At 40.3% G+C, this 27,408-nt stretch overlaps 1 protein-coding gene across 5 annotated transcripts in view; it reads left to right on the top strand.

The window, feature by feature from the left end:
• The window catches only part of col6a3 (collagen, type VI, alpha 3), a 51,915-nt gene extending 29,477 nt beyond the window's left edge, over positions 1-22,438 (top strand). For 3 of the 5 annotated variants that reach the window (XM_032530362.1, XM_032530361.1, XM_032530363.1), the window contains 38 exons: positions 69-692; positions 918-1,514; positions 2,105-2,710; positions 2,842-3,176; positions 3,900-3,978; positions 4,098-4,243; positions 4,333-4,425; positions 4,542-4,595; positions 4,822-4,893; positions 5,016-5,042; positions 5,160-5,204; positions 5,363-5,416; positions 5,520-5,582; positions 7,424-7,489; positions 7,579-7,632; positions 7,731-7,766; positions 7,870-7,932; positions 8,209-8,271; positions 8,576-8,638; positions 8,867-8,929; positions 9,404-9,454; positions 10,049-10,084; positions 10,229-10,291; positions 10,440-10,502; positions 10,782-10,814; positions 10,926-10,962; positions 11,061-11,072; positions 11,173-11,666; positions 11,811-11,916; positions 12,544-13,245; positions 13,371-13,473; positions 13,569-13,624; positions 14,426-14,686; positions 15,164-15,250; positions 16,974-17,159; positions 19,339-19,398; positions 20,785-20,982; positions 22,062-22,438. In XM_032530362.1, the coding sequence (XP_032386253.1) occupies positions 69-692; positions 918-1,514; positions 2,105-2,710; positions 2,842-3,176; positions 3,900-3,978; positions 4,098-4,243; positions 4,333-4,425; positions 4,542-4,595; positions 4,822-4,893; positions 5,016-5,042; positions 5,160-5,204; positions 5,363-5,416; positions 5,520-5,582; positions 7,424-7,489; positions 7,579-7,632; positions 7,731-7,766; positions 7,870-7,932; positions 8,209-8,271; positions 8,576-8,638; positions 8,867-8,929; positions 9,404-9,454; positions 10,049-10,084; positions 10,229-10,291; positions 10,440-10,502; positions 10,782-10,814; positions 10,926-10,962; positions 11,061-11,072; positions 11,173-11,666; positions 11,811-11,916; positions 12,544-13,245; positions 13,371-13,473; positions 13,569-13,624; positions 14,426-14,686; positions 15,164-15,250; positions 16,974-17,159; positions 19,339-19,398; positions 20,785-20,982; positions 22,062-22,102 (5,792 nt within the window). In that variant the 3' untranslated portion in view covers positions 22,103-22,438. The remainder of the gene's footprint in view (positions 1-68; positions 693-917; positions 1,515-2,104; positions 2,711-2,841; positions 3,177-3,899; positions 3,979-4,097; positions 4,244-4,332; positions 4,426-4,541; positions 4,596-4,821; positions 4,894-5,015; positions 5,043-5,159; positions 5,205-5,362; positions 5,417-5,519; positions 5,583-7,423; positions 7,490-7,578; positions 7,633-7,730; positions 7,767-7,869; positions 7,933-8,208; positions 8,272-8,575; positions 8,639-8,866; positions 8,930-9,403; positions 9,455-10,048; positions 10,085-10,228; positions 10,292-10,439; positions 10,503-10,781; positions 10,815-10,925; positions 10,963-11,060; positions 11,073-11,172; positions 11,667-11,810; positions 11,917-12,543; positions 13,246-13,370; positions 13,474-13,568; positions 13,625-14,425; positions 14,687-15,163; positions 15,251-16,973; positions 17,160-19,338; positions 19,399-20,784; positions 20,983-22,061) is intronic. The other 2 variants (XM_032530360.1, XM_032530364.1) reach the window with 1 other exon arrangement.
• The last annotated feature ends 4,970 nt before the right edge of the window (positions 22,439-27,408 follow it).

Raw genomic sequence — 27,408 nt, 5'->3', positions numbered from 1 at the left:
AAAATCTACCAGAAACTGTGTAGTCAGTAATCTCACCTTGTTACTGTGCTTGCATTCTTTTCGAGCAGTAATCCCACCAGCAACCACAGGAGGAGAAAAGAGGGATGTCGTGTTTTTAGTTGATGGCACAACAGCAACGCGTAGCGAGTTTCCTTCCATCCGTGAAATGATAAGAAGAGTTGTGGATAAGCTGGATGTAGGATTGGATAAGATCCGAATTTCAGTGGTACAGTACAGCGATGACCCAAAGTTAGAATTTCTTCTGAATGCATTCTCCACCAAAGAAGAGGTACGCCAGGCTGTGATTAAACTTCGAAGCAAAGGTGGAAACCGTCTAAACACAGGTCGTGCTCTCGAGTGGGTCTACAGAAACATCTACCAGAGGTCAGCAGGAAGCCGCATTGAGGATGGTGTACCTCAGTTCCTCATTCTAGTTACAGGTGGCAAGTCTGCAGATGATGTATCCACTGCAGCTGACCAACTTAAGAGAAACCAGGTTGCACCTCTTGCCATTGGATCAAGGGATGCTGACCCAGATGAACTGAGACAGATTTCCCTGAAGCCCGAACTTGTATATACAGTTGACAGTTTCCAGCAGCTTCCAAGAGTGGAGTCACAGCTCATCGATTCAGTAAAAACAATATCCACCAGTGATATCATCGGTAGTTATGTTCCTCCATCGGTGGATTTAGGTAAGTAATACTATCACATACGTTAAGGTACAATTGCTCTAAACAATAACTCATACACATTTTCATGATTTGCTTATTAATAACTCATATCATTTAAAAATAAAACATGCATTAGGGTGCAGAGCTCTATTTTGTTATGGGGGTTTTATGCATCAGCCTTTTTGTGATATATAAAAAAAAAAAAAAATATTTACCTCTTGTCTTTGTTGTGCTTTTTCTTTTTAGGTAATCTAAATCTCGGAAAAAAGGACATTATCTTCCTTATTGACGGCTCAGACAGTACAGGTGGTGCTGGCATTGCTCATATCCGTGACTTCATCCTTAGCATTGTCCGACAACTCGATGTGCAGCCTGATCAAGTGCGTGTGGGTGTTGTCCAGTATGCCGACAGAGTCAAAACAGAGTTCTCACTCAACTCTCACAATAACAAGCCAGCTGTTGTCTCTGCTATTCAAAGACTTCGTCAGATGGGTGGCCGGGCATCAAATCTGGCTGATGCCATTGACTACGTTATAACGCAGGAGTTTAAACCCGCTGCCGGTGTCCGTCAAACTGAGGCCTCCCAACATCTTGTGGTTCTCACAGGTCAAAAATCCCCCCAAGATGTTTCTATCTATGGACCTCTGCTTAAGGGCACCCGGGTCAATTGCATTGGTGTTGGAGCTGCTGGTGCTGACAAAAGACAACTAACCCAAATTGCCACCACCTCAGCTGATGTCCTCCAAGTTTCTAACTTCAATGGCCTGCCAACAGTCCAGCAGGGGGTTATTGAGAGGTTGAGTGGGACCATAATCGAGGAACCACCCACAGACATTGATTCTAGTAAGTTGTGAAACAATGTACACATATTAGAGATACTTAGGTAATGTATGTTTGACCTAAATAAGGTGTCAGAATTGGCCGAGTGCCGAGACAGGAAAAACAGATTTCTTGGCTCAAATGCAAGACACTAGCAGCTGTTGATGCAGTTGTAGTATTTATATAAACAACATAAACCCCAGGCTTACATTTAGTGACTGTAGGTAAGAATTCAAACAAGGGTAGTCATCCATATAGTGATAATCCAAAATGGGTAACAACATCCAACATAATAACAGGTTCGCAGAGACCAAGCAGAAACACAACCTGAGATGAGGACCCAAACAAGGACTGAACAGAACACATTAAATACAGAGGCAAACAAGCAGGGAGAAATTGAACAAGTGAAGACTCAACAGGAAACAAAGATAGACAAAGACACATTAAACTGATCACTTCCAATTAGTACAGAAAGGAAAGCATGCAAATATACACAGGGACAAGGTCAAACATTGCTAAAATGTAATTTCTCAATTTTCCCCATTTCCTCTCCTGTTTTCACCCTTCTCTACCTTGTTCTCATCGATATCTCATTGTCCTTTTCATATCATCAGGCCTTCCTACCCCCAAAAAGGCTGATATAGTGTTTTTGGTGGATGGCTCCATTAACTTGGGAAGAGACAACTTCAATGAAGTGATGTTGTTTATCAGCAACCTAATTGATCTGTTCTTCACCGAGAGAGACAACCTGCGGATTGGCCTGGCGCATTATACAGCAGATGTGACTGACGTCTTCTACCTCAACACCTACAAGAACAAGGAAGACATTGTAAACGCCATTGGCCGAACAGAGTACAAAGGTGGACGTAGACTCAACACCGGTGCAGCCATTCGCCACGTTCAAGACGTTCACTTTACCAAAGAAAAAGGCAGTAGGATGGATGAGCGCACGCCTCAGATTCTTATGGTTGTCACTGGAGGACGTTCAGCTGATGATGGGAAAACAGCAGCCCTGGGTCTGAAGAAAAAAGGTGTTAGAGTCTTTGCTGTAGGCGTGGGTGACATTGAGAATGAGTTAGAAGACCTGGCAAGTGAGTCCTCCACTGTGGCGAGAGCTAGCACCTTTCTAGGACTTTCAGAGCTCAATGAGCAAATTCTGGAGACTTTGGATGATGAAGTGAAAGGGAAGCTGTGTGTTAGTGTTCCAGAAACTTCAAAAAGTAAGAGACAGTGTTTCTTTCTTGCTAAGAAATTATTTCACATTTTGTTTGCAACCTTTAATTAAACGTTTTAGCTTCCAGATGTTTTCTGTGGTTCACAAAAAATGCCTTAAAAATGCTATGTCTTCCAGCCTGCAGCATAGAGGTGTTGGTGGGCTTTGATGTTGCTGCCCAGAATATTTTCAGCGCTCAGACCAACCTCCAGAAAAATATGGAGGCCATTCTGAAGAGGATTCCTAAATTGGCAGCCATCAGTTGCTCATCTGGCCAGATTCCCACTGTGCAAATGGGCATACTGGCCATGGACTCTGCCTCTGAGCCTATCCAGCTGGACTTCACAGACAATGCTGAGGAGCTCATTAGGGACTTCAAAGCCCTAGGGAATCGTGGCCCCTTTGTCCTCAATGGCAAGACTATCTCAGCTTACACCAATAGGTTCAAAAACAGACAGGACGACGTTGTCAAGGTTGGTTACTAAAACAGTTTAAACTATGTCCCAAGTCAAAATGAGACCTGGCCTCTCTAAACTCCGACCTTAGCTCTCTCTTTCTAATTTTCAAAGGTTAGTGTACAAAACATCCAGGTTAGCAGGTCCTCAATTTTGGAGTCACATTCTCCCATTTAATTTTCCTTCAAATCATATCAATAATATGTTCAACGTGTTCATGAAAAATACAGTATGTCAACTGAATTGTATCCATGCAATGTTTGTCACTAGAGAGGTAATTTCCCATTCCTCTCCAAAATGTGGAGTTTCTTTGAAATCTGAGATTGACACGTATCCTGGGCAAGCGTGATTAGGTCTCCAATCCGTGAACCAATTCTAAATCCTCAAAAGCCAGCAAAGCAGCCTGAAAGCTCAAGCACAGAGCAGACTGTCAGTACAGAGAGCAAAAACACACTAGCACATTTGTCAGGCACTGCCACAAGCTAACAAACAAGGGAAGGGGGGCGGGGCGAGGCCAGATCTAGAATTTCTCAATGAGGGAGAAAGGGTAATTGTGTGTTCTAGCCACTTTTTAGCCTCTCTATTTACTTTTTATGTGGGGAAACCATGTTCAGTAGTAGTCCGATTTAACAGTAGCTTTGCATACTTAGACATGTGTTTCAGCAAAATATTTTCTCATTTTTCAGACTCATTGAAAGTGTAACGAAATGTATGAAACTGAATTGTGTTTTTCCCCTGAAGATTGTTGTTCATCTGACTGACGGCATTGACGCCCCATATGTTGAAATGAAAAGGCGAGTTGAGGAGCTTCGACTATCAGGTAAGAAGTTGTTACAGTTACAAATAGCCCTTAATGACTTCCTATGTTTTAACATCTCTGAAATTATGGCACTATCATTGTTAGAAGGAATTAATTAAACTATTGTATGTGCAAAACAGGAGTGAACAGTTTCATCCTGGTCGGGCTGGAGCGGGTTTCACAATTTGACGAGGCTTTGCTGCTGGAATTTGGTCGCGGTTTCAGGTACACAAGACCCTTACGACTCAATATCATGGACTTGGACTATGAGCTTATGGAAGAACTGGTGAGTACTAATCAGTCACGCAGAAGACTTTTATGAGCTTTCTTTTCGGCCCTTCAATCATTTAATAATTGTTTTCTCATTCTGCGTAGGACCATATTGCAGAAAGGGTTTGCTGCTCAGTGCCATGCAAATGTACTGGAACCAGAGGAGACCGAGGAGCAGTAGGACTTTCAGGGCCTAAGGTATCCAATGTCAAAACATTTATTTATTTACATATATTTTTTGAGACCTTGCCTTCAATTATACCACAAAAAAATGTTTTTTTAGAGGCTAACACTTTGTTGAATTCTCTTTTTAGGGTAGCCCGGGAGGACCAGGAAGCCAAGGACATCCTGGAGATGAGGGTGGACCTGTACGTTTGAATGCCTTTATTTATGTATATAGTCATAGTCTGACAATGTTTCCGTCAGAGCTCTTCATACAGCTGCTGTCAACTGTCCTGATCTACAGTATAACCATATTCATACATGTTTTTTAATGTTCTCAAGAAGTTCAGTGATAACTTTTCGTGTTCCTTATTATTGGATCCCTGCTGTATGTTGTCATGATATTTTATTGTCTTTATTCTGTAATGACAGGGAGAGAGAGGTCCTCCCGGCGTTAATGGAACTCAGGGTTTCCAGGGCTGTCCTGGACAAAGAGGTGTTAAGGTAAAGGCTTTCATATTAACTTTAACATCCAACGTAATCTTCTTTGTTAATTTAAATTGTCAATTTAAATTTTTGTTTATTTAATATAATGTTGCAACACAGTTTTTTGTTCTTTTTTTCAGGGTTCTCGTGGCTACTCAGGAGAAAAGGTTAGTATTCTTTTATAAAAACAATTTTTTTTTTTTTAGTCTTCATTATTAGATAAAGCTGTAAGAAAAACACTAAAACACGAATGCACTGATTCCCTCACTGCTACTATGTTGCAGGGTGAATCTGGAGAAATTGGGCTTGATGGCATCAATGGTGAAGAGGTAAGTGTGTTATATGTAGACAGAGTCTTAGAATATTCCTTCTTTTCTTAAGCTGTGTGGCGAATCACACCACTGTGTTCATCAAGCAGAAAGATGTAAAAGTGCTTTGATTTATGCATGATTCTGGGCATTAATTGGCATCTGCTGTATGTTTTCAGGGCAAAAATGGAGTGGCGGGACCCGCAGGAGGCAGAGGGAACCCTGGCAAAAGAGTGAGTGACTGGAAGCAATTTTAGCTTCCCATTCTTACCCATTGTTCTTTAAAATTCTCAAGTGGTTGGTGCTGATAAGTCTCGAAACATTTATTGCTTTTAGGGTCCCAAAGGTAGCAAAGGACAAGCAGGAGACATAGGAGACATTGGAATCAGAGGAGACCCTGTGAGTATTATGCAAACTAATTAAGGAGCCAGGTCTGAATCTATTAAACAAACTGTATACCCTACTAATACATACATACATACATACATACATACATACATACATACATACATACATACCTCTAGGACTAGGCGGTATGGAAAAAATCAGATATTACAATATTATTGCCCAAATACATTGATATTGATATTGTGACGATATTTATAAGGTTGGCAATTGGTGCTTTAACAAAATATTTTTAAGAAATTCTGGATAAATAATCATCAATGTGGTGAACGGTTTCAAGCAAAACTTCCAGCTATATACTGACTATACATGCATGCACAAAAAGGTTTGATTAAAACAAATCTGCAGTTCTTCAAATGATATTCCCTCAAAACAGATTTTCTTAAAAAGCTGGCGTGCGCCCACATACAGAGGTTTAGTCCTCAACCCAGCGGGCAAAGGTTCAACTCCGACCTGCGGCCCTTTGCTGCATGTCATTCCCCCCCCCCCTCTCATGTCTTCAAGTGTCTTGTCAAATAAAGGTCTAAAAAATGCGCAAAACAATATTCTTAAATGAAAAAAGAAAAAGAAAGCTGAGGGAGTGTATGCTTGTTATTATTATTATTTTTATCAACCAGGACCCTATTTTCCTATGATTTTGTGTCTAAGTGACTGATGGGAACAACAATCTTTGTCATTGGTAAAAAATCCAGCTACAATTAAAGTTGTTAGGGCAATTGTGCAGCTTGTATTTACGTTGACAAAAGTTCTTGATTGCTGCTGACAGACTCAAATTAATATAGAAATGATTTCTAAGGAGGTTGGCCTTTATGTTAAAGAGTAAAATCCTTTTTTTAAATATATAATCATCCGTGAAATTGAGTTCACGGCCACCAGACGCCATGTAAATAGAGTCATTAAAGCATCGTAAAATACACTTCATTCAAAGTCGACAGAAACGATGGAAAGCCATTTTTTTATTGTTTTTTCACTTTTCAAACCATCACAACTCTAGTTTTGGTTAAAATAAACACAGTTTACAGATTTGCATTTATGTTGGCTCTATACACAGTAAAAGTATTTGCTTTTTTCAATGGAGTCTGGTGGGTGCAGCGCTGGCTAAACAGAAGGGTCTCAAAGATGTTTTAGTGGTCTATCTCTGTAGGGATCCTTTACGTAATGTTGCCAGACACTAATAACAATTTAAGCCTTTCAGTGGCAAACTAAAGCACTTTGAGTGGACCAAATTGACGATGCACATTTGCCCCTTAGGGCTACATTGCACCCCGGTCTGTGGCTGCCGGGTACAGCAGTCACGCTTAATACCGGACCAGTTTCAAAGATTGTTGTTCCTATGAGCCACATACACACAAAAACATAGGGAAATAGGGTTGAAAAAAGCGGTAGTTACCCTTTAAATTATATGCGTATATATTAGTGTGTTTATTGTTGTTTTGGTTGTTTTGTGTGTAAGCACAGTGTGAGCAACGATGCTCCAAAGAAAAATTCCTCGTATGTGTCCTCATACCTGGCAAATAAAGCTGATTCTGATTATCTTAATACCTAAGTCCATTGATTTCTCTACTAAACTACTCTCCATTTGATTGCCTTAATTACTTATTGTCACACAACTTCTTTAAGGGACTAACTTGTTTTGATCCCTTGCATGGTCACTGTTCTAATGCCCGATGCTTTCCACAGCGGCCAGTGGTAAAACATTGCGGGGTTTGACCATTTAAAATGGGATTGTGTACATTACAATTGCTCTCCCAGGCAGTTTGTGTACATTAGACTGTGTTGTTGGTCAGCGTTTTATTGTGTTTGAAAGTAGCTGAAAAGTGGCTTCTATCTAACAGGGTACAAGTGGACGAGATAACAACATCCCAGGACCTAAAGGAGACCCCGGTGATGCCGGACCACCGGTAACAAAATCCTGTCAATACATTTTCAACATGAAACGGCTGGTTTGTATGCTTTTATTTTACGGGAGACATCTGCCCTGAAATTACAGGGAGCGCCTGGCGAGGATGGAAACAAGGGGGGCGCTGGGGAACTCGGAAGAAGGGTAAACAAGTTTGCTGTGTCTTCATTATATTTAAAAAAAACAATGATGTAATTACCACAGTTTTTTGTTAATGGAGACTTATTTCTTCTCTTTATTAGGGAGCTAATGGCAGAAGGGGCTCGCCTGGACTGGCTGTAAGTCTTTTTTTGGTGATAACATACATTGTTTAATACTTATTGCAATGACTCTTGTATTATTCAGTGATTGAATCATCTTGCTGCTTGCATGTCATTATAGGGACAACCCGGAAAGCCAGGAGATGAAGGTCTTCCGGGAGAGCCTGGTATTGGAGGATCTAGAGTAAGTTTGTCATTCTTTTCAGGGTATTTGGCAGATTAGTCAATCTAAAGATGCACTGGCCAAAACATGTTTTACAGTGGATGTTGTGGATGTTGTCATTACTGGTAATACGTTTCTTGGCTGCATTAGCAACACGACAGATTGTTTTGACTGGATTGTGACTGGTGTATTTATATGTCTAGTCAAGTGTGTTCATTCTTTACTTGTGGGTTGGAGGTCCAGCTCTAATATGCAAGAAAGTGGTGCATCATCCATGTCTGGTTTGTCTTTTTTAAGGGTCCATCCGGACCAATTGGTGTACCAGGACCAAGAGGAGAAGATGGAAACCCTGGGCCCAGGGTGAGTGAACCTATTTTATTGAATACAGTCTGTTGCTATGTCTGTAACATATTGCAAACATGTTAATTCAAGTCAAGTGAAATATAATTATGGATCACAATCAAAACCAGCATCAGTTTAAATAAATATAATGCAAATAAAATGCAAATAGGGATCACAGACAATCCTGATTTCACAAACAAGCAATAACTAGTGTCTAACACACATTGCTACTGCAATGGCACCCGGGGTTAACTGACTGAAAGCCATGTGCACAACATACTTCATTTTGAATAAAGCTATGTCCTAATGTTTTGTTGTCTAGGGTCCCGGAGGGATCCCAGGTCCTGCTGGAGAAAAGGGTAGAAGAGGATTTCTAGGACGCAAGGTACTGAGTGGAACATAATCCTGCGTGGCTAATGCAATCCTAACAGCTGGGTTTCATTTATACACACAATAGCCTGAGCCTAGCTCTCTCACATTACTGAACGTGTAGTCTATTTCAACAAACTTTATGAAAACATCAAGTCTCGGATCGAGAAATGTGTCCCTCTTAATCTGAAGCCTTCACATTCTCGTTGAATCTTTAAGCATTTCTGTCTCTGTGCCTTTTTAGGGAGAGCCAGGAGATCCAGGACCTAAGGGCTCTGTTGGACCTCTTGGTCCTCGTGGAGAGCCTGTAAGAATTAAACTACATCTTCTTTGCATGTACCGTTGTGTAAAACTGGGTAGAAGAAATGAGCAACATGGTCTGTGTTCTTGTTTATGAAACCAAATGTTTGTCCTTTATTGTACAGTAGATTGTTATTAGATTATCAATAAATGTCCTAGTAAAGAAGACGTTCTGCCTCAGGCTGTAAGTTAAACACTGCCATGTGTGGTTAAAGGAAGACTTATGTTGCTGTATCATTTGCATCTAGAAATGTATGTTGCATGGTTTTAATTGAGAAACTGGGTTTTTTTTGCTGAAAGGATCCTAATCCATGTGTTTTGACTTGTATTAGTACCATTTAATTGCTTAGTATCACATAACAAGAAGGGGTAAGGGTTTCTTTTGTTCTTGTTACTACTAAGTAAGTGTACAGCTGAAATAATTAAACACATCACAGATAAAACTAATTGGTCGAGCATTCTTTTCTGGTCTGTTTGACAGGGCGATGATGGTCGAGATGGGTTTGGCGTCGCAGGTCCTAAAGGAAGAAAGGCAAGTGGATTTTGTCTTCTAGAAATATATATTTACGCATGGTAATCACAAGGTGTGTCTACATTTTGATTAAAGGTAACGTGAAAATTTGATTTACCCTCAACTATGCAGTGACATTTTAGAAACTGGATGAAGAGAATGTTTAACACACCCCATAAATGAAAAGAGGGATAATAAGAGGAAGTTATTAACCTGTTTGTTGGCGCACATTTGTTTGTTTGTTTGTTTGGTCGGAAATTGACGCGTGGCCTCTGTGTAAATGCGTGTTTTGGTAATAAGAATTGTCAATGAGTTACTTGCTGTCCAAGAGTTTCAAACTTAAATTGGATATTACAATCCGTTTATTTAAAGTACAGAAGACTGTTGTCATTATCATGAAGTCCTTTCCTAAACCCAACCTAATCCTTTCTGTGATGCTGAATAGCGCCGTAAACGATGCCGTGGCTCAGGCCCATTTAAAGATGTAGATATCAGTGAACCACTATTACACATCTCAAGACAAATCAACTTTTACACTCATTCAATTGTATAATAATAATAATAATAATAATAATGGTGATAATACCTAAAACATGAATGGTTTTTCCTCTACAGGGTGATGAGGGCTTCCCAGGATTCCCAGGGCCAAAGGTAATGGAAAACATTGACTTCTCAAGTGCCAATTCAACACAGGTTGCAAATTCTAGTGTTACGCTTTACACTCAAATGGGCGAATGGGCCTTCCTCTAGCGGTCGGTTATTTGCATTATCTCAAATAATTATCCTTTATTTCAGGGACTGGCCGGTGACCCTGGCACCAAGGGTGGACCCGGACGCAGAGGAAATCATGGACAGAGGGTGAGTTACCAGACTCCTCTTAGATTAAGTCACACTGAGCGTTTATTTTTTAAATATGACATACAGTATGGTATCCCTTAGCAAAATCCTCCTACACTGATTATCACTGGACACATACCGTATGAATTGGTCTCTCTCTTCTTTTCAGGGTGTCTCTGGAAATATTGGTACACCTGGACCGAAGGGAGAGGTTGGATATCCTGGGCCTGATGTAAGTATCATAAAACTATACCTTCTGCTTATTATCGGAGTAAACTCACACAAACGCTTAAATTAAGATGTAGTGCCACCGTAGCAGAACATCTGTCAATTTACAATATACATTAATTTGCATGGTCTGATTTTTTTTTAATTTTGTCTTCTTGTAAATCTACACTGCACAATGTAATATTGTTGCATTTTTAACATGATTTCATGAAAGTAATCATGCTTTCCAAGCAATACAAAAACTAAAGTCCTTGCTGTTAACCCAGTGTTTTTATACCCATAGGGGGAGAAAGGACCAAGAGGACCAGGTGTTGTGGTATGCGCCCAAATATCAAACTGGATTACAAAATTGTAATGAATAAACAGAGCAAAATTCTGGTGCCTGTAATTAAAATCTCACACCGAATCTTTGTATCTTTGTCCTTAGCAATGTGACCTGGTGAAGAAGATCAGAGACAACTGTCGTAAGTAGGATTCAATAAGTACCAATAATGTAAGAATAATACATGTGTTATGTACTACAGAAAATGTCTCATGTTTTTTCTCCCTTTTATTCCACCAGCTTGCTGTTATGGTAAGTAAAAAAAATACTTTTTATTACATAATTACGTTTTGATAACGTACTGTACGCACCACTAGAAAAAGAACTTAATCGGCCATGTGTACACCTTTAGGTAAGCAGGAGTGCCCGCTCTACCCCACTGAGCTGGCCTTCGCCCTGGATGCCTCTGGCGACGTTGACCGCCCGGCCTTCAACAACATGCGTGACACAGTCCTGCGCCTAGTCCGAGACATCACCATCTCCGAGAGCAACTGTCCAAGAGGAGCGCGCGTTGCCATAGCGCTTTACAACGAAGAAGTGACCACTGAGGTCCGCTTTGCTGAAGCAAAGAAGAAACGAGCCCTGGTGCAGCACATCGAGGGGCTGCAGACCCTGAAAACCCGCAAGCCGCGCAGCTTGGACACCTCCATGAGCTTTGTGGCCCAGAACATCTTCAAGCGAGTGCGCAGTGGCTTCCTAATGAGGAAGGTGGCCATCTTCTTCGTTGGTGGGGCGGTCAGCAAGCCACGAGAAATTACTAATGCAGCTCTTCGCCTCCATAATGCTGGAATTGCCTCTCTGTTCTTGGTTAACCGAGACGACAGAGCACTCAGCAAAGCACTGCAGGTAAAACCAAGAAAAAACTTAAATATCTCTCAAATCGAACTTTGCAGTACATATGTTTCTAAGGCATATTTGCAGTGTCTGTCTCGAAGGAAAATAAATGACAGTGTAGACTGTGTTTTGATTGCTTTTGACTCTTTTGTACACCAGGTCAACAACACAGCACTGGGCCAGGTAATCGTCCTCCCAAACCCGGGAAGTGCACAGTACAACTCAGTCCTCCAAAAGGTGATGAACTGCCATGTGTGTCTAGGTAAGACCTCTCTGTTAATGACATTACATTCTTATTGTTTAGTAGTATTATTATATTATGTTATTTTAGATTCACACTAAAAATACCCATTTAAAAAAAGAAGATGATCTTATTTTCGTCCAGATGTGTTGCTTCAACATCCGATAGTTGGCCCCCAGCCACTGTGGCAGATGGATTTTTAACATCTATTCTTTTTTTCCCTCATAAATGTGAAATACAGAAATGAAGGAGCATCATTTTTGAACTCGTTACGAATACACATTTAAGTTCTTTGAAGTTGTCAATGAAATTGTAATAATTTTGTGCTCAAATCCAAGGAAATAGTGGACTTGGTTGAAATGTCAAAGGACAACAATGGCAAAAAACAACTAATCAATCATTAAATTCTCTTTTTCTGCCAAGGATGCGGTTAGCCAGATTGATAGTTTTACCCACCAATGGCAAATATCAACCACATTTGCTGTGTGGTTGGGTGTTATGTTCAGGTCCTGATAGTTAAAACCATTTGTACAAAAGAATCCACATGCACTAACAGTACAGTGACTGGGCAGAATCCAAGCACATCTTTTGATGATCATAAATAAATTGCATTAATGTAACATTAATTGTTGTGTCTTTGTTTTTCAGATGTCTGCTCTCCGGATCAAACGTGTGACTATGTGCCCCCATCGGTCGGCCGAGATAGGAGGTCCTCTACCACAGACGTGGACATCGATATGGTTTTCGTCATGGACAGCTCTAAGTCTACATACCCAACCGTCTTCACCGAGATTAAGCGCTACATAGCGCACATAGTGGAGCAGCTACAAGTCTCTTCAAATCCCACATCGTCCATTCACCACGCCAGAGTGGCTGTGATCCAGCAAGCGCCTTACGAGTTCACCCATAACAAAACTGGCCTTCCCATTCGTGTGGACATCGGTTTGACGGAGCACCACTCAGCTCAGGACATTGTCAAATTTCTGCTGGAGAAGACACCACAGTTAGAGGGTGGCCGTGCACTGGCAGCGGCTATCGAAGCGACAGTGGAGCAAGTGTTTGAGAAGGCGCCTGCCCAGCGTGACAGGAAAGTACTGATGCTCTTTGTGACAGGAAGCGTTGAGGAAGAAGAGGAGCAGCTGGTCCGTATCGCCACTGAGGTCAAGTGCAGAGGCTACTTCCTGGTCATCATGGGCGTGGGGAAAGGGCTGAGTGCTGGAGACGCTCGGGTCTTTTCACGCATGGCCAGCGAGCCATCGGACGTCTTCTTCAAGCGGCTGGACAGCGTCTCACACTTTTACGAAAAACACATCCAGACCTTCGGCCAGCTGCTGCCGAAGTACATCAGCAGTAAGTTCAAGATAGATATCTATTATACTTCCTTTTTTGCGCTCTTATTTACTATTTTAGACTTAATGCCAATAAGTTATCGGTTCAAATAAGTCTCTGTGTGTGACATCCTGTGTTCTTTTCAGTTGAAAATGCTTTCTACATGTCCCCTGAAGTATCCAAAAACTGCAAGTGGTTCCAGAGTGACCAGCCACTTAAAAACCCCTTTACATCATCACACCAACAGGAGTAACTATTATATTATATTTATTTGCCCTATCACTTGTTTGTTAATTTGTTGCGAAATTGCTGGTTTTATTCACTGTTTATGGGTCCATTTGTAGGAAACATCAGAAACATTATGAAGACCACCAAGAAGTTCATCAAAGCAAGCACAAACGTAAGTGTGGATGTACTAAAGTAAACGTAAAGGTCTTCATAATGTGAAAAGTGAGATTTCAATATGTTTTTTTATTTTAAAAAGCAAGCTAAGGGGCTATATACATATGGTGTAAGTGTTAAAATGGTCAATCTGCAAAGAAATGCACACAACCTGTATTCAGAACACTCACTGTGAAAAAGAATGGACGACGCGTCTCCACTTCCTCCTACTGTACAAAAGCAGACCCAAAATATCCCGGATACGGGTGCGGCCATCTTGCAATTTTGACCCCCATTAAACGACAAATCCCAAGGTGTCAATCATGACATTTTACCCGTTTTTATAGCATCAAATAACAAAAATGATATTTATCTGAAAAACTGAACAAACCTCAGCGTGATCTTAAATGACAAAAATCATTTTGGGATTTTTTAATTTTTTATTTGAGATGTACTTTGATGTTTTAGTTTGGCCTATGCCCCATCCGCTAACATTGGGTGGGATGGGGTGGATGATGCACCACCCCAGCCGTTCCTCCATGCACTTGCTATTAGCTCAAGAAGGCAAGGGAGGACTAAAAATCATGGACTCTTCATAAGATTATCTTGAAGTTGTGTCCACTATGAGAACCAAACGTTGCTGTTGTACTTCCTCAGCGTAAAGCACAGTAACATAAAACACATCACTTGCCCATAAATTGAAATACTATGACCTTGGTAACACTAACATTTGATAACGACAACTACAGGTCTGCTTTGGTCAACATGATTTGAATTATGCAATGCCCTGCCTTGACATCCCTTCTTCTTACCCCCTCAGATGCAGATGAGCTGCACGTCTCTAACGTCACCTCCAGCAGCTTGAAACTGCGCTGGACCAACCCAGACTCCAAGCTCTTCGTCTACTTCGAGGTGGTGGTGACACGGCTGCACGACCACGCCCTGGTGCTGAAGACCAACGTGTCGGGCACTGAGCTCTCCGTGGACAACTTAGAGAGCGCTCAGACATACCACGCTGTGGTCACCGCTCACACTGCAGAGGGTCAAGTTGTCTCCACTCGCAAAGGCATCATGACTACCAGTAAGTCCATAAGCACATCTACTCAAATGTGTTGATGTAAGTTTTATTGCAGAAGATGACATATTCAAAAGAGCAATACACAATATTTAACCTTACCCAAACACTAAAGATAGCAATATATTAAATATATTGGATGGCAGTAACTTGATCAGTTTCCCTAGATAATAAGATTGGGTTTTGAAACATACTTTGCAGCTGTTTCTGAGCAACAAAATGTTTGATATCTCAAATCTATTGAACTTGGCTTGGTCTGGTGATAGCCAGACTAGATTTTGACTAGTTTTTTAAATAATGTTGAGCCCCTCAAAAAAGGCGATTCATTGCGCGTAATAATAATTCCTTGGTCAACAGGGTGCTTGGGCCCTAATACATTCAACAAAATGCATTTGTTAAATGCAAATAAATAGACAAAATCTGAGCTAAAACGAAAGCTAAATATTAAACACTGTTTAATGACTTATGGTTTCACTTGTACAGAAGTGGCAGAGCCTAAACCAGACCATAAGCCAGTCAGCCCAGGCTCCGGTGTTGTAAATACTGAACCACTGGACCAACCAGAGACTGGTGAGTGACTGCACATGCATGTATGCGCTTGTCTTTGTTATGCATAATCTATGACCTGTACTCTGTAATTTTGAACCTGCATCACTTGTTTTTTTGCAGAAAAAACAGTGCTGTGTTTGAACTGTCAGGATAAATCCTTTCAATAGTCATTTTATATTTGCTGCATTAATGTTCTTGTATTTTAGTTTCCTAGACAGAATAGTAGTCACATAAATAAAACCTGAAAGTAAATTCTATGCTGTAATGCAGCCATATTTTAACTTGAATAATATGCAAGTCACTAGTACGTGCCAATATATACTGTGGCTTACTCAACTGAGTCCTGGTTTGCAGACTTTTATCTTTTTTTAATGTGTTATGACAAACAGACACGTTGAGATTGCACTATATGTGCCATTTTGGAGAAAAATGCCTCTTAGAGGCAATGACGAACACTTACAAGGGTGCATATTTGTTTTAGGAGTGAAGCCTTACAGCTGCTGCTTCTTAGAAAAAGGCATAACTTAGACATGAGAACTCTGTACTGGCTGTATATCCAGTTATGATTATAAGAGTAGTAATGCTGTCTTTATTATTTATAAAGTCAGTGAGTGCTGTATTTGATAACCCAGTGTGAGCAAGAACATTTTAACTAGCACTCTGCACTTCACACAACGCTGTCTCAGGATAGACTTGAGGCAAAAAATGCAGCTTTTGTCATAGTTAGCTGTGATGAAGTATTTGTGGGGTCAATAACCTGGACCACGCAGCCATGCACATCCTGGATGACCAACATGTACTAACAAAACAGTAGCTGTAGTTTTAACTAACTTTCAAATTTACCAATGGAAACCTCTTTCTTTCTACTGACTGCTTCATTTGTAAATGTCCAAGATCCTGATAATGCAACGAACCTGAACCTCTGAAGTCATTTTGAATGCCTTTTCCTTCAGCACTAAGTCTCATTTGACTAAAACCCACTAGACCCTAAAACACCCCTTAGCTTCTAATATGAATGTACCCATTACAGCATCTTTAACAGCACACAGTAATCACTCAGTAGGACTCCTAGTTGTTATTTTACAGCGCAGAAAGTAATTACAGCGCTTCACTTTTTTCACATTTCATTGTGTTACAGCCTTGTTCTAAAATGGATTCACTTTATTTTTTCCTCCGAATTCTACACCCAGTGCCCCATAATGACAACATGAAAAAAAAATGTAAATGTTAGAAAATTTGTTAGAAAAAAACAACAAAAATACAATATGTATTTGTAACATTTGTAGGTCTCTAGACATGCACTGTTAACTGTGGGACCTGATTTAGACAGCCTTTCCAAATCATGTCCAATCAGCTGGATTTACCACAGGTGGACTCAAATAAAGCTGGAGAAACATCTCAAGGATGATCAGTGAAAACAGATCGCACCTGAGCTCAATTTTGAGCTTGATCGCAAAGGCTGTGAATGCCAATGTGCAAGGGATTTCTTAGTTTTATTTAATTTTTGTAAAAAATCTCAAACTAACTTTTTGAAGTTGTCATTCTGGGGCTATGGGTTATGTGTAGCATTTTGAGGGAAAAAATGGTATCCATTTTGGAATAAGGCTGTAACATAACAAAATGTGGAAAAAGTGAAGCGCTGTGAATGCTTTCCGTATGCACTGTAACTGACTAACACACTCATCTTCTCTCTCTGTCTGTCGTCCATCACTGCTGTTGTTCTTCTTCTTTTCGCATGTTCTAGTCATTGTATTCGCAGACCCATGCTCACTTGACTATGACCCGGGAATGCCGTGCAAAGACTATCAGGCTAAGTGGTTCTTTGACAGACAGAACGGGATCTGTACACAGTTCTGGTATGGAGGTTGTGAAGGAAATGAAAATAGGTTCGACACTGAGGCTCTCTGCCTGAAAAACTGCATGAGGTCAGGTAAGTGGCTGTCACTGCCAGGCCCCCTGAGGGACTGTTCCGCCCCCCTGGTGTGATGGCATAATACACAATCACACCGCATTTTATGAGCTTCAATTGCAGATACCAAACCTCGCTCCACAACAATGATTGTCCAATAACAGCGTAGCAACCAGGCACACCAGGCCTGTTAAGCTCTGGATTTTTCCACATGCTGCAATGGTGTGCATGGGACTCTATTAAAAGGGATACTGGTTTGGATGTTTTTTTGTTTGGGTTTTTAAATTACCTCTATAAAAGCAAAAAGAAAGTGGAGAAACTGTTAGGAATAAATGGAACAGTGTGCTTATCTGATTAGCAAACACTAGCATGTAATGGCTAACTAGCTACCTGTATAGTAGCCTACAGCTCCAGAGATAATTATAGCGAAGATTACAGGAAATATCGGTTTGTGGCTGGAACAGGGTTGGGACTCGGGCTGAACGATTGAGGAAGAAAGTCCAATTAGGGCAGGGGTCTTCAACAGGGGGTCCGCGACCCCTAGGGGGTCCGCGGAGGTACTGCATGGGGGTCGCGAAAGTTTCGGTTCCTGTAATTTTTTCCACTAATTGAAATGTCTTTAAATCCACATTAACATGAATTCAACACACTGTAGTAAACAGATAAATGGAGGCAGAAGATGTCTTTCAGTCATCAATGCACACATGGCACTATAGGACCAGTTTGATATAACACAATGTTATACAATATATATAATTAGGGGGGCCCCCGCTCCATCTCGCCATCAGTTTGGGGGTCCTTGGCCTGGAAACCGTTGAAGACCCCTGAATTAGGGGATACATGAATTTTACATCTTTTATTTAACTACTTCAATCCCAGTAGTATAATGAGCACTGAGCAAGCCGGGTGTGAACAAAAAATCATATGAAAGTCAGAAACAAATCACACAAACTAAAGTACAGATTGCAGAAATATAAAAACAAATATGTGACTTCACTACACTCAGTAGTATTTACATTATTATTGACTGTAATAAACACATGTAACTGGGTGAATTGGACATTTTAAACACTGTATTTGAACTTTACTAGACAGTTAAATAAGTACACACACTCTCTCACACACACACACACACACACACACACACACACACACACACACACACAGTGTATTTTTTACAGCGCTCTCAGAGCTCCTTTAATACAGAAGCATGATGGGAAGCTGAGGCGTGGCTATCTGTCACTTCCAGTTTGTGTTGATTCTAGGGACACTTGGAGAAAAGCGGTAGTGTTTTTACTAAAGCGTCTGTCTTGAAGATCTTTTCTTTACGGTGCTGGACGGGTTATTTTCACCGTTAGTCACATTTGCTATTACAGGTCATTTATGATCATCAGGTGAAAAATTACACAGTTTCAGAAACATTAAAAAGTTACATATAGCTTATATATATTATAACTTTATAAAAGCAACCTGTGTATGTGGGTAATTTGTATCAGATAATAAGGATTGCATCTGAGTGCATGTCTGTGGTCATTTATATCAACATTGCTGTTGTGATGGGGGCGGAAGGAGGACCCAAACGCAGTGTAGCAGGTGGAAGGCAAAAAGCGTTTATTGGGGGAAAACACAGCAGCAACGGATACCAAAAAACGTCAAAACACAGGGAGCCAGAGAAAAACCAAAAAACCGAAGCACAAGGGCTGGGAACTCACAGGGGAAGGTAAACAGGCAAAAATATCACGGGGAAGTCTTACAGGAGCTGGAACAGAGGAGAGGTGACGACACGCTGGAGAACAAAAGGATCTAACAAGAGGCAAAGGAAACACTGGGGTTAAATACATGAGGTAATGAGGCAATAGGGAACAGATGAGACAACAGGTGAATCACATTAGGGCGGGGCTGGACAATCAGACAAACAAAGTAAAGCTAGACTAGACAAGACAGGACAAGACAGGAAGTTGACTACCAAAATAAAGCAGAAAGCATAACAAACACACACAGGGAAACATAAGACAGAATCTATGACACCAGACTAGGGAGAAAACCGGGACAAAAACACCGGGAAGGCCAAATGGGAAAATAACCCCAAACAAAAACCCCAACCCACAACAATTGCACCAGGTTGGAAATCCTCCTGATAGATAGTGAAAAGTCTATTTCTTTAAAGCTGAAACTACATTCACATTTCATGTTTCCACAGTGCCAGAGCCTCAGCCAAAAGTGCAGCAGGTTGAACAAGTGGAGATCTTTCCGTCTCCTGGTGAGCTCTCATGTACACTTAACTACTGTAAATAACATGTATACAGTATTACAGTAATACAGTATTATGTTACTGCTCCTTCCCTTCTAACTCCCTGTTTTGAAGACATAACTGACTTTGATGTGGGTGCATGTGTATGCTTTGGAAATGCCAGCCAAGAGGAAAGAAAAGGCATTTCCTCCTGGTTTTAAACAAGCAAACCCACATCCTCAAAACATGATGATCAGATCTTCTCAGACCACCCCCAACGTTGGGCACATGTCTGTGCATCAAGTCCCCAGATATGCATCTTACTGTTATATAATTCAATTTCCAGAATCTGTGCAAAACATTAGGTTCTTTGTATTCAACTGGAAACACACCAACCGCCTCCGCTGCCCCTGACATGGTAAAAATGACTGAAGGAACAAATAAAAAGCAAAACATGGAAAGCTGAGAAGGTAGGGCTGGGCAATAGGGAGAAAATCTGATCTCACAGTGTTCTTGACCACCTTGATATTGATATTGCGGCAAAATTCTAGGGTTGACAATTGGTGCTTTAACAAAATATCTTCACACGTAGATTTTAGATAATTCATTGTGGGACTGGCTCTAGTGGCTGTAATTCTGCATCAAGGGTGAATATTTGGAAAGAGACTTCAGATACAGTATTAGGGGACCACTAAGGTCTATATAAAAGAGACTTCAGATACAGTATTAGGGACCACTAAGGTCTATATAAAGAGACTTCAGATACAGTATTAGGGACCACTAAGGTCTATATAAAAGAGACTTCAGATACAGTATTAGGGACCACTAAGGTCTATATAAAGAGACTTCAGATACAGTATTAGGGGACCACTAAGGTCTATATAAAGAGACTTCAGATACAGTATTAGGGGACCACTAAGGTCTATATAAAGAGACTTCAGATACAGTATTAGGGACCACTAAGGTCTATATAAAGAGACTTCAGATACAGTATTAGGGACCACTAAGGTCTATATAAAGAGACTTCAGATACAGTATTAGGGGACCACTAAGGTCTATATAAAAGAGACTTCAGATACAGTATTAGGGACCACTAAGGTCTATATAAAGAGACTTCCGATACAGTATTAGGGACCACTAAGGTCTATATAAAAGACACTTCAGATACAGTATTAGGGGACAGATTTACATTCTGGATCACCACTAAACCTGTAAAAACTAATCTGCAGATTATTTTTTGGTCTGGTCATCATCAATAAGAGTAATTCTATATTTACTACTGACATTGTTGTTCATATTTACATTCTAGTCTAATTGAGTGAACAAATAGTGAAGGCACGCCCCCTTTCCAGAGATGTGGTCTCTTCCAGTTGTGTGTGTTCTCACACTTTTCCTCCTTATTGTTGTTCTTTGCAGCGTCCCTGACAGCGTCCTCTACAGCCGTGGACGTCTGCCAGCTTCCCAAAGAGGAAGGTACTTGTGCCAAATTTGTCCTTAAGTGGCACTACGACGTCTCCAGCAAGAGCTGCACACGCTTCTGGTACGGAGGCTGCGGGGGGAACCAGAATCGCTTTGACACGCATCAGCAGTGTGTGTCGGCTTGTGGAAAACCAGGTACGTTGTCCATAGCAACAACCTTCCAGTGTTCCTGATCAGATATTGTCAGTCCACAGGTTACTGACCAATAAAGGGGACACCTCAGATTCTTTATGGAAGCGCGTTGCATTTGCCAATTTCTTGTTTTTTTATTCTTGCGATGTAATGACAAACTCCATATGTCCTAATTTTGATGGATGTCAGTTATTTCAGAGTTAAGTTAAAAGTTTTAAACTTTCCATCAGTGTAACACTGGAAGACGTTCACACAGTGGGGGAAATAACTGAGGACTGTTACTCAATTATTGTTACTTCAATAAAATTAACAATTTACAGAATTACCAATACCGATAAGCTAATGCTGATGAAACATGCATGCTTCATCAGCATTAGCTTATCGGTATTGGTAGTTCTGCTTCATGCCTAACAGCTGGTCTTGATGAACTATACCACCCCCCGCCCCCTTCACATTACTTTGGTCTATGGTATGAGTGGTAGTGTACATATGTTAGGTTTTTCTTCCTGCTTGCCCTATCTGTCTTAAAGTTTTAATACCATGTGATATGATTTTTTACCGCAACATAATTAATAACAATAAATAAACATAAACAAACACCGATAAATATAGCAGTTAGCATTTGGCTAAAACTTCCTGTGAACCCTACTACCACAACAACCTATACCATCAGTTCCTGTGGCTTCATTATGTAATTAGATGGATGCAATAGTCTCTATGATAGAAGTCAACCTTCACGGCCCCTCAGATCCACCTCAGCCGGTCTCCTCTACGTCCCCCAAGTCAAAGCTCCGCAGTTTTGGGGACAGAGCCTTTTCCAGGGCAGCTCCCAGGCTCTGGAACTCCGTCCCCCATGAGATCAGCATCTCTGAGTCCCTCACCATTTTTCCATCCCCATCTGAAGACACTCTTCTGTTCTGCCTATCCTTAGTTTTTTTTTATATATATATTTATCTACTGTTTCTACTTTGTAAAGCGACTTTGAGCTTGGGAAAAGCGCTGTACAAATTCAATTTATTATTATTATTATTAAGTCTCTTTTCATACTAAATGGCTAACTGTGTCAATCTTTTCATCCCCAGCACCCCTCAGCCAAGGAGTCATCACTACAATGAGAACATAGGACCAACATGGCCAGCTGTCCTCTGTGTTCAGGGGATTCTGAGGAGAACCGTTCAACATGGCCACACTGCGAGGATGCAATGCCAAAGCGATGGCGGGTGCACTGGATTCCACGAAAAAAAAATTGACTTTATCCCCCCAAATTCTTGAAGAAGTCTTTGTTACAACAAGAAGGAAGGCAACATGATTTGCTGCATGATTTGTTTTAACCTACTGGTGCTACATAGTATGTTCGTTTTACCAAAGGATTTTTTTTAAGTGGATTCAGTTTTGTAAAGTCGCGTTTTCCGGAACAATGTCATCATATTTCTCTAAATGCAGTTTTATGATTAAGCAATAAAACTTGAAGATCTTCAACAGAGAATATCAATGAATCAGAACTTGCAGGACTGGCGTTATTCAATGCAGTTCGTTTTTATATTACGTTTTATACATTCCACATTCACATAGCAACATTGGCTTGTATTGATTCATATTATTAAACTCACTTGATCCGTGTGAAATCGTTACTTCACTATTTTACAGTCACAGAATCCACAGCAATGTTTACACAAATCTTGTATGGTAGTTTGTATTTAAATGACAGTGACCAAAACATGGATCTGGATCCACTGCCTTAAACACACACGTTACAGCTGTGGAAATGGAATTTACTTGTCAAGCTGTTTTTATGTTTGTGTCATTTGGTTTTAACTGAAATGTTGTGTTTCATCTGGGTATAGGGGAAATAAACACAAACTAGACTTTCTAATAAACATGAGCAACTCATTTTTTTTCCTTCTTGTTTTGAATTAACATTTAAGAAGCAGATACAGAGGTTCAGGGGTATCAGCGATATGTGACTTCCTTTCAAAGATGGAGCTCAAATTGGAGCTGAAGATTGCACAAAATCATAAGAAAATAACTTCTATAAAAGGACATTGTCCTTTTATTTGGTACACTTTTACTGCCTTTTACTTATGGATTTCAAATTAGCGAGAATTGGAGTAAAAGCAGCTGACATATTAGTGCTCAATATATGCATACATCAATTATAGAATAGCAGGATCTTGTTTCTTTTTTTTCTTTCGTAATGTCCTGCTAGCTGTGAGAATCAGTATGTCTCTTACTTGCAAACTTTTTCCACAAAATTTGAGAAAAGAACAGAAAAAAAAAATGACCTCAGAGCGCTGATAAAATAATAAATCATAGTCCATCTACCCGGGTAGTATGTTTTTTTGTAGTGTGGTGAGATCTTGCACTTATCTGTGCGATGCGATGAAGAAATGGTGAGTAGAAGCAGCCCGTGTTGCATTCAAGGCCTCTGCAATGAAGAAATGGTGAGTAGAAGCAGCCCGTGTTGCATTCAAGGCCTCTGCAATGAAGAAATGGTGAGTAGAAGCTGTCCATGTTGCATTCAAGGCCTCTGCAATTAAGAAATGGTGAGCAGAAGCAGCCCGTGTTGCATTCAAGGCCTCTGCAATGAAGAATGGTGAGTAGAAGCAGTCCGTGTTGCATTCAAAGCCTCTGCGATGAAGAAATGGTGAGTAGAAGCTGTCCGTGTTGCATTCAAGGCCTCTGCAATGAAGAAATGGTGAGTAGAAGCAGTCCGTGTTGCATTCACGGCCTCTGCAATGAAGAAATGGTGAGTAGAAGCTGTCCGTGTTGCATTCAAGGCCTCTGCAGTGAAGAAATGGTGAGTAGAAGCAGCCTGTGTTGCATTCAAGGCCTCTGCGATGACGAAATGGTGAGTAGAAGCTGTCCTTGTTGCATTCAAGGCCTCTGCGATAAAGAAATGGTGAGTAGAAGCAGCCCGCGTTGCATTCAAGGCCTCTGCGATGAAGAAATGGTGAGCCCGTGTTGCATTCAAGATCATCATGAAAATCAAGCAATAGCTTACTACATAACCTATCTGATCTTTAACATGGAATAGCATTTCAAATCCCTAAACTCATGTTCAACTCCCATTGGTTTTTCTCATGCAATGCACATATTAATCCATTTTCACACAATGCATTAAACAACAGAATCAATAGCAGAAGAGACAAAATAGAGAACTGTGTCTGCTAGTAACACGAATGTCAAACACTCACCGGAGTTGTCTGATTTTCGATCTTTTGCTCTGCTATTCCTTCCTAGAAGAAGGTTTGGTGGAAAAAAAAAACTTTTAACTTTCTCTCAATGTTATTTCTTTTTACTCAGTGTGAAAAATCTAACTATAGCTTCAGCTCGCTATCATTGTGCTACCTTCACGGGGTTTGTTCTTCTCCAAAAATCAGTGAAGCAGTTTCCCCTCCACGCAGCTCCACCACCGTCCCCTACTGGACAAACATGGTGTGCAGCGACACATGCATGCAGTGGGCTATATATATATATATATATATATATATATATATATATATATATATATATAATTCACATGGTCAATATGCATGATTACAAACCTAATATAGACAGATAACATTGAAAATTGAATACCCCACATGACATATAGACAAAGTATTGTAATCATAATTAACATCCCACTAGAGAACAGTTATTCAAATCCAAAAATCCAAAAGCCTAAATGGAAGCAACTGCCACACAATTAGTGGCGAGACTGGATGTGGTGTCTCCTCTCTGTGGGTGGGGTTTTGTCCTCATGGACAGATATGTTGAAGATTGTAAGACTGTGAGGGGTTGCTAAGGAGTTTGATTAACACACAGTACATTGTAAATCATTATTATATATATATATATATATATATATATATATATATATATATATATATATATATATATATATATATAAAATTACCATGTACTGACTGATCATACACTGTCATGGTGCATTGTATAATGTATCCAGATGGAGCTAATCCATAATGCTCATTGTCAACGTCTAAGCAGCCATTTCTCTCTCTCTCTCTCTCTCTCTCTCTCTCTCTCTCTTCTACTTTCACTATGATATGGGGGTGGTGCTGATCTTCACCGCTAACTCTCAACAAGAAAGCGAATAATCCTATTTCCCAGAAATCTGACCTCATCCTTGGAGAATTGAAGCTCCTACACTCGTTTTAAGTGAGGTTTCAGTGATGGTTTCAGCGGGGGGGGGGGGGCTGTTTCAGGTCATATCGATTTCATTTGGCAATGAACTGAATTGGTTAATCACAGTGGTGGACAGTAACTAAGTACATTTACTCAAGTACAGTATGCTTCCTGACCTGTACAATTGAGAACTTCCATTTTAGTATTTTCTACTTTTACTTACATTTCAAAAAGGGAAACAGTATGTTTTGAGTACATGCATCTGGTAGATAAAATTGCCAGTTGTTTTGAAATAAAGACTTTATACAAAAAAGTTCCCAATGTTAATGTTCCACCAGAGATACAGCTCAGATGGTTTCATTTAAACACGTGTTTGTGGCCAGAAGAAGGCAAACTAACCATCATTTCATAAAAATGACAGAGGGGGGAGGAGAAGGCTAGACATTAGTGTAACAGAGCTTGGTTTTTCTCCTTTCTTCTCCGGGGCTGGGTAGGGGACTTTGATTGTGTTCAGGCACCGACTGAATTGCCTGATAAGTGTCAACTGACTTGCCATTCAAAATCAAAGTTCATTAGACTTAACTACAGTGTGCGTCTCAAGAAAATGCAAAACAAATTTGTTCCGTAATGTGTAATGTAGTAATTGATTTTTGTTCAAGAATCGGCATAAAAAGCGTCATTAGAGACCAGGTGTCAAATTCACGCCATCAGTATCAATAGTTTTAACGATTCCCATTCTTCCAACGCTTCCCATTGAAATACATTACTTCAAAATTTGTAATCTACACACTAATGCTTTCTGTTCACTGCTTTCTTCTTCTGTTTGAGTCCATCTTATTTAATTTGTAAAGTAACACACCTCTTGGTATTCTTTTCTTTTTCAAACCAACAACAGTCTGTCTCTGTTCCATGGATTATTAGATGCCATTCCTGTGTCTATATACATACACACTCACCTAAAGGATTAGTAGGAACACCTGTTCAATTTCTCATTAATGCAATTATCTAATCAACCAATCACATGGCAGCTGCTTCAATGCATTTAGTGGTGTGGTCATGGACACTAGGGATAGTCAGTAATTTCGTACATTTATGTTTAATTCCCCCCCCCCCCCCATACAAAGATACCCATCATTTATTTCTACTCCTTAATATGACTCATATTAAGGACACAGCGTTTTACTGTTTAGTGCTTCTAGCAGAGGCGGTAAATATAACCAGGAGCGTCTCCGTCCGTGGGAAACAGTCCCAGTTTGGTTCGGTTTGGGTAAAAAAACTCAATTAATCAAGTTAAGAAGGGGATTGTGGTTTGTAAGAAAAGAAATTGAAAATTGTATGTATTGTGAATGTTTTTGTGGCAATTTTTTGAATTAATTAATTTCCCCAGAACTGAATCCCCCCCCTCCCCCAAAAAAAAAATCACTCAACTATTTCTGTTTAGACAGTTTTTTACAAATGTTAGAATAATTCCATTTTTTAAGAATAGACAGGAACCACTGAAGTTATATAAAAAGTTCTGTTTTCTTGCAAGTAGAATCCGATTTACAGTAAACCCCAACCTGTCTCCTCATGCACCATGAAGCCCTCTTATACTTATTTCTGTTTTGCTCCGGTCATAATCTCTACAGCTACTAGAGCACACAAACACTATAAAAAGGTAAAAATAAGTCATGCATGCTGCTTGAACAAACGATTTATGTGGCCATTGTTCAGGGGTGGACAGTCCATTTGGTAGACGTAAACTCCACTCAGTAGGTTTGAAGCAGAATTTGATTTTTGGTCCTTCATAAATAAAGAAAATAAGTAAATTTCAATCTTGCATCTGTGGGTTTAGAACCCAGAATTCAAAGCCCTCCCCCCCTCCCTGCTATTTAAAGCCTTTTCCTTTACTTCTAAATCACAAACAGCCACATTGTCATCTTCATGTCTTCATGTGCCACATCTCCTCCTCTCTGTGACAGGGTGATAGATCAGGAGCCCGTTAAACCAGAGGGGCTTTCATCGCCTCCAGTTGACTGAACAGGCTTCTTTTGATGCCACCATGTGGTGCCTTTCACCAAAACCAGTGGTTGGGTGGGCATTTCCAAACGCTGATGATGATGATGATGATTCACATGGAGCCATTGAAGTGTGAACAACGATGGAGAAAAGGCAGAGCTTGACCTAAACTTAAACTGTGCAAAGACATGATTGAAAATGGTGTGGTTTTTCTGAAACATTTGGAGAAAGTTTAAAAAAACCAAAGTGCACTGGTTTCACCCGCCTGAACTTTATTTCAAGAAGAGTAATAATTGGGGGTTC

This window comes from Etheostoma spectabile, chromosome 11, assembly GCF_008692095.1.
Source record: "Etheostoma spectabile isolate EspeVRDwgs_2016 chromosome 11, UIUC_Espe_1.0, whole genome shotgun sequence".
In the NCBI taxonomy this organism is placed as follows: Eukaryota; Metazoa; Chordata; class Actinopteri; order Perciformes; family Percidae; genus Etheostoma; species Etheostoma spectabile.
The sequence above is the reverse complement of the archived record's forward strand: the minus strand, read 5'-3'. Positions and strand labels throughout refer to the sequence as shown.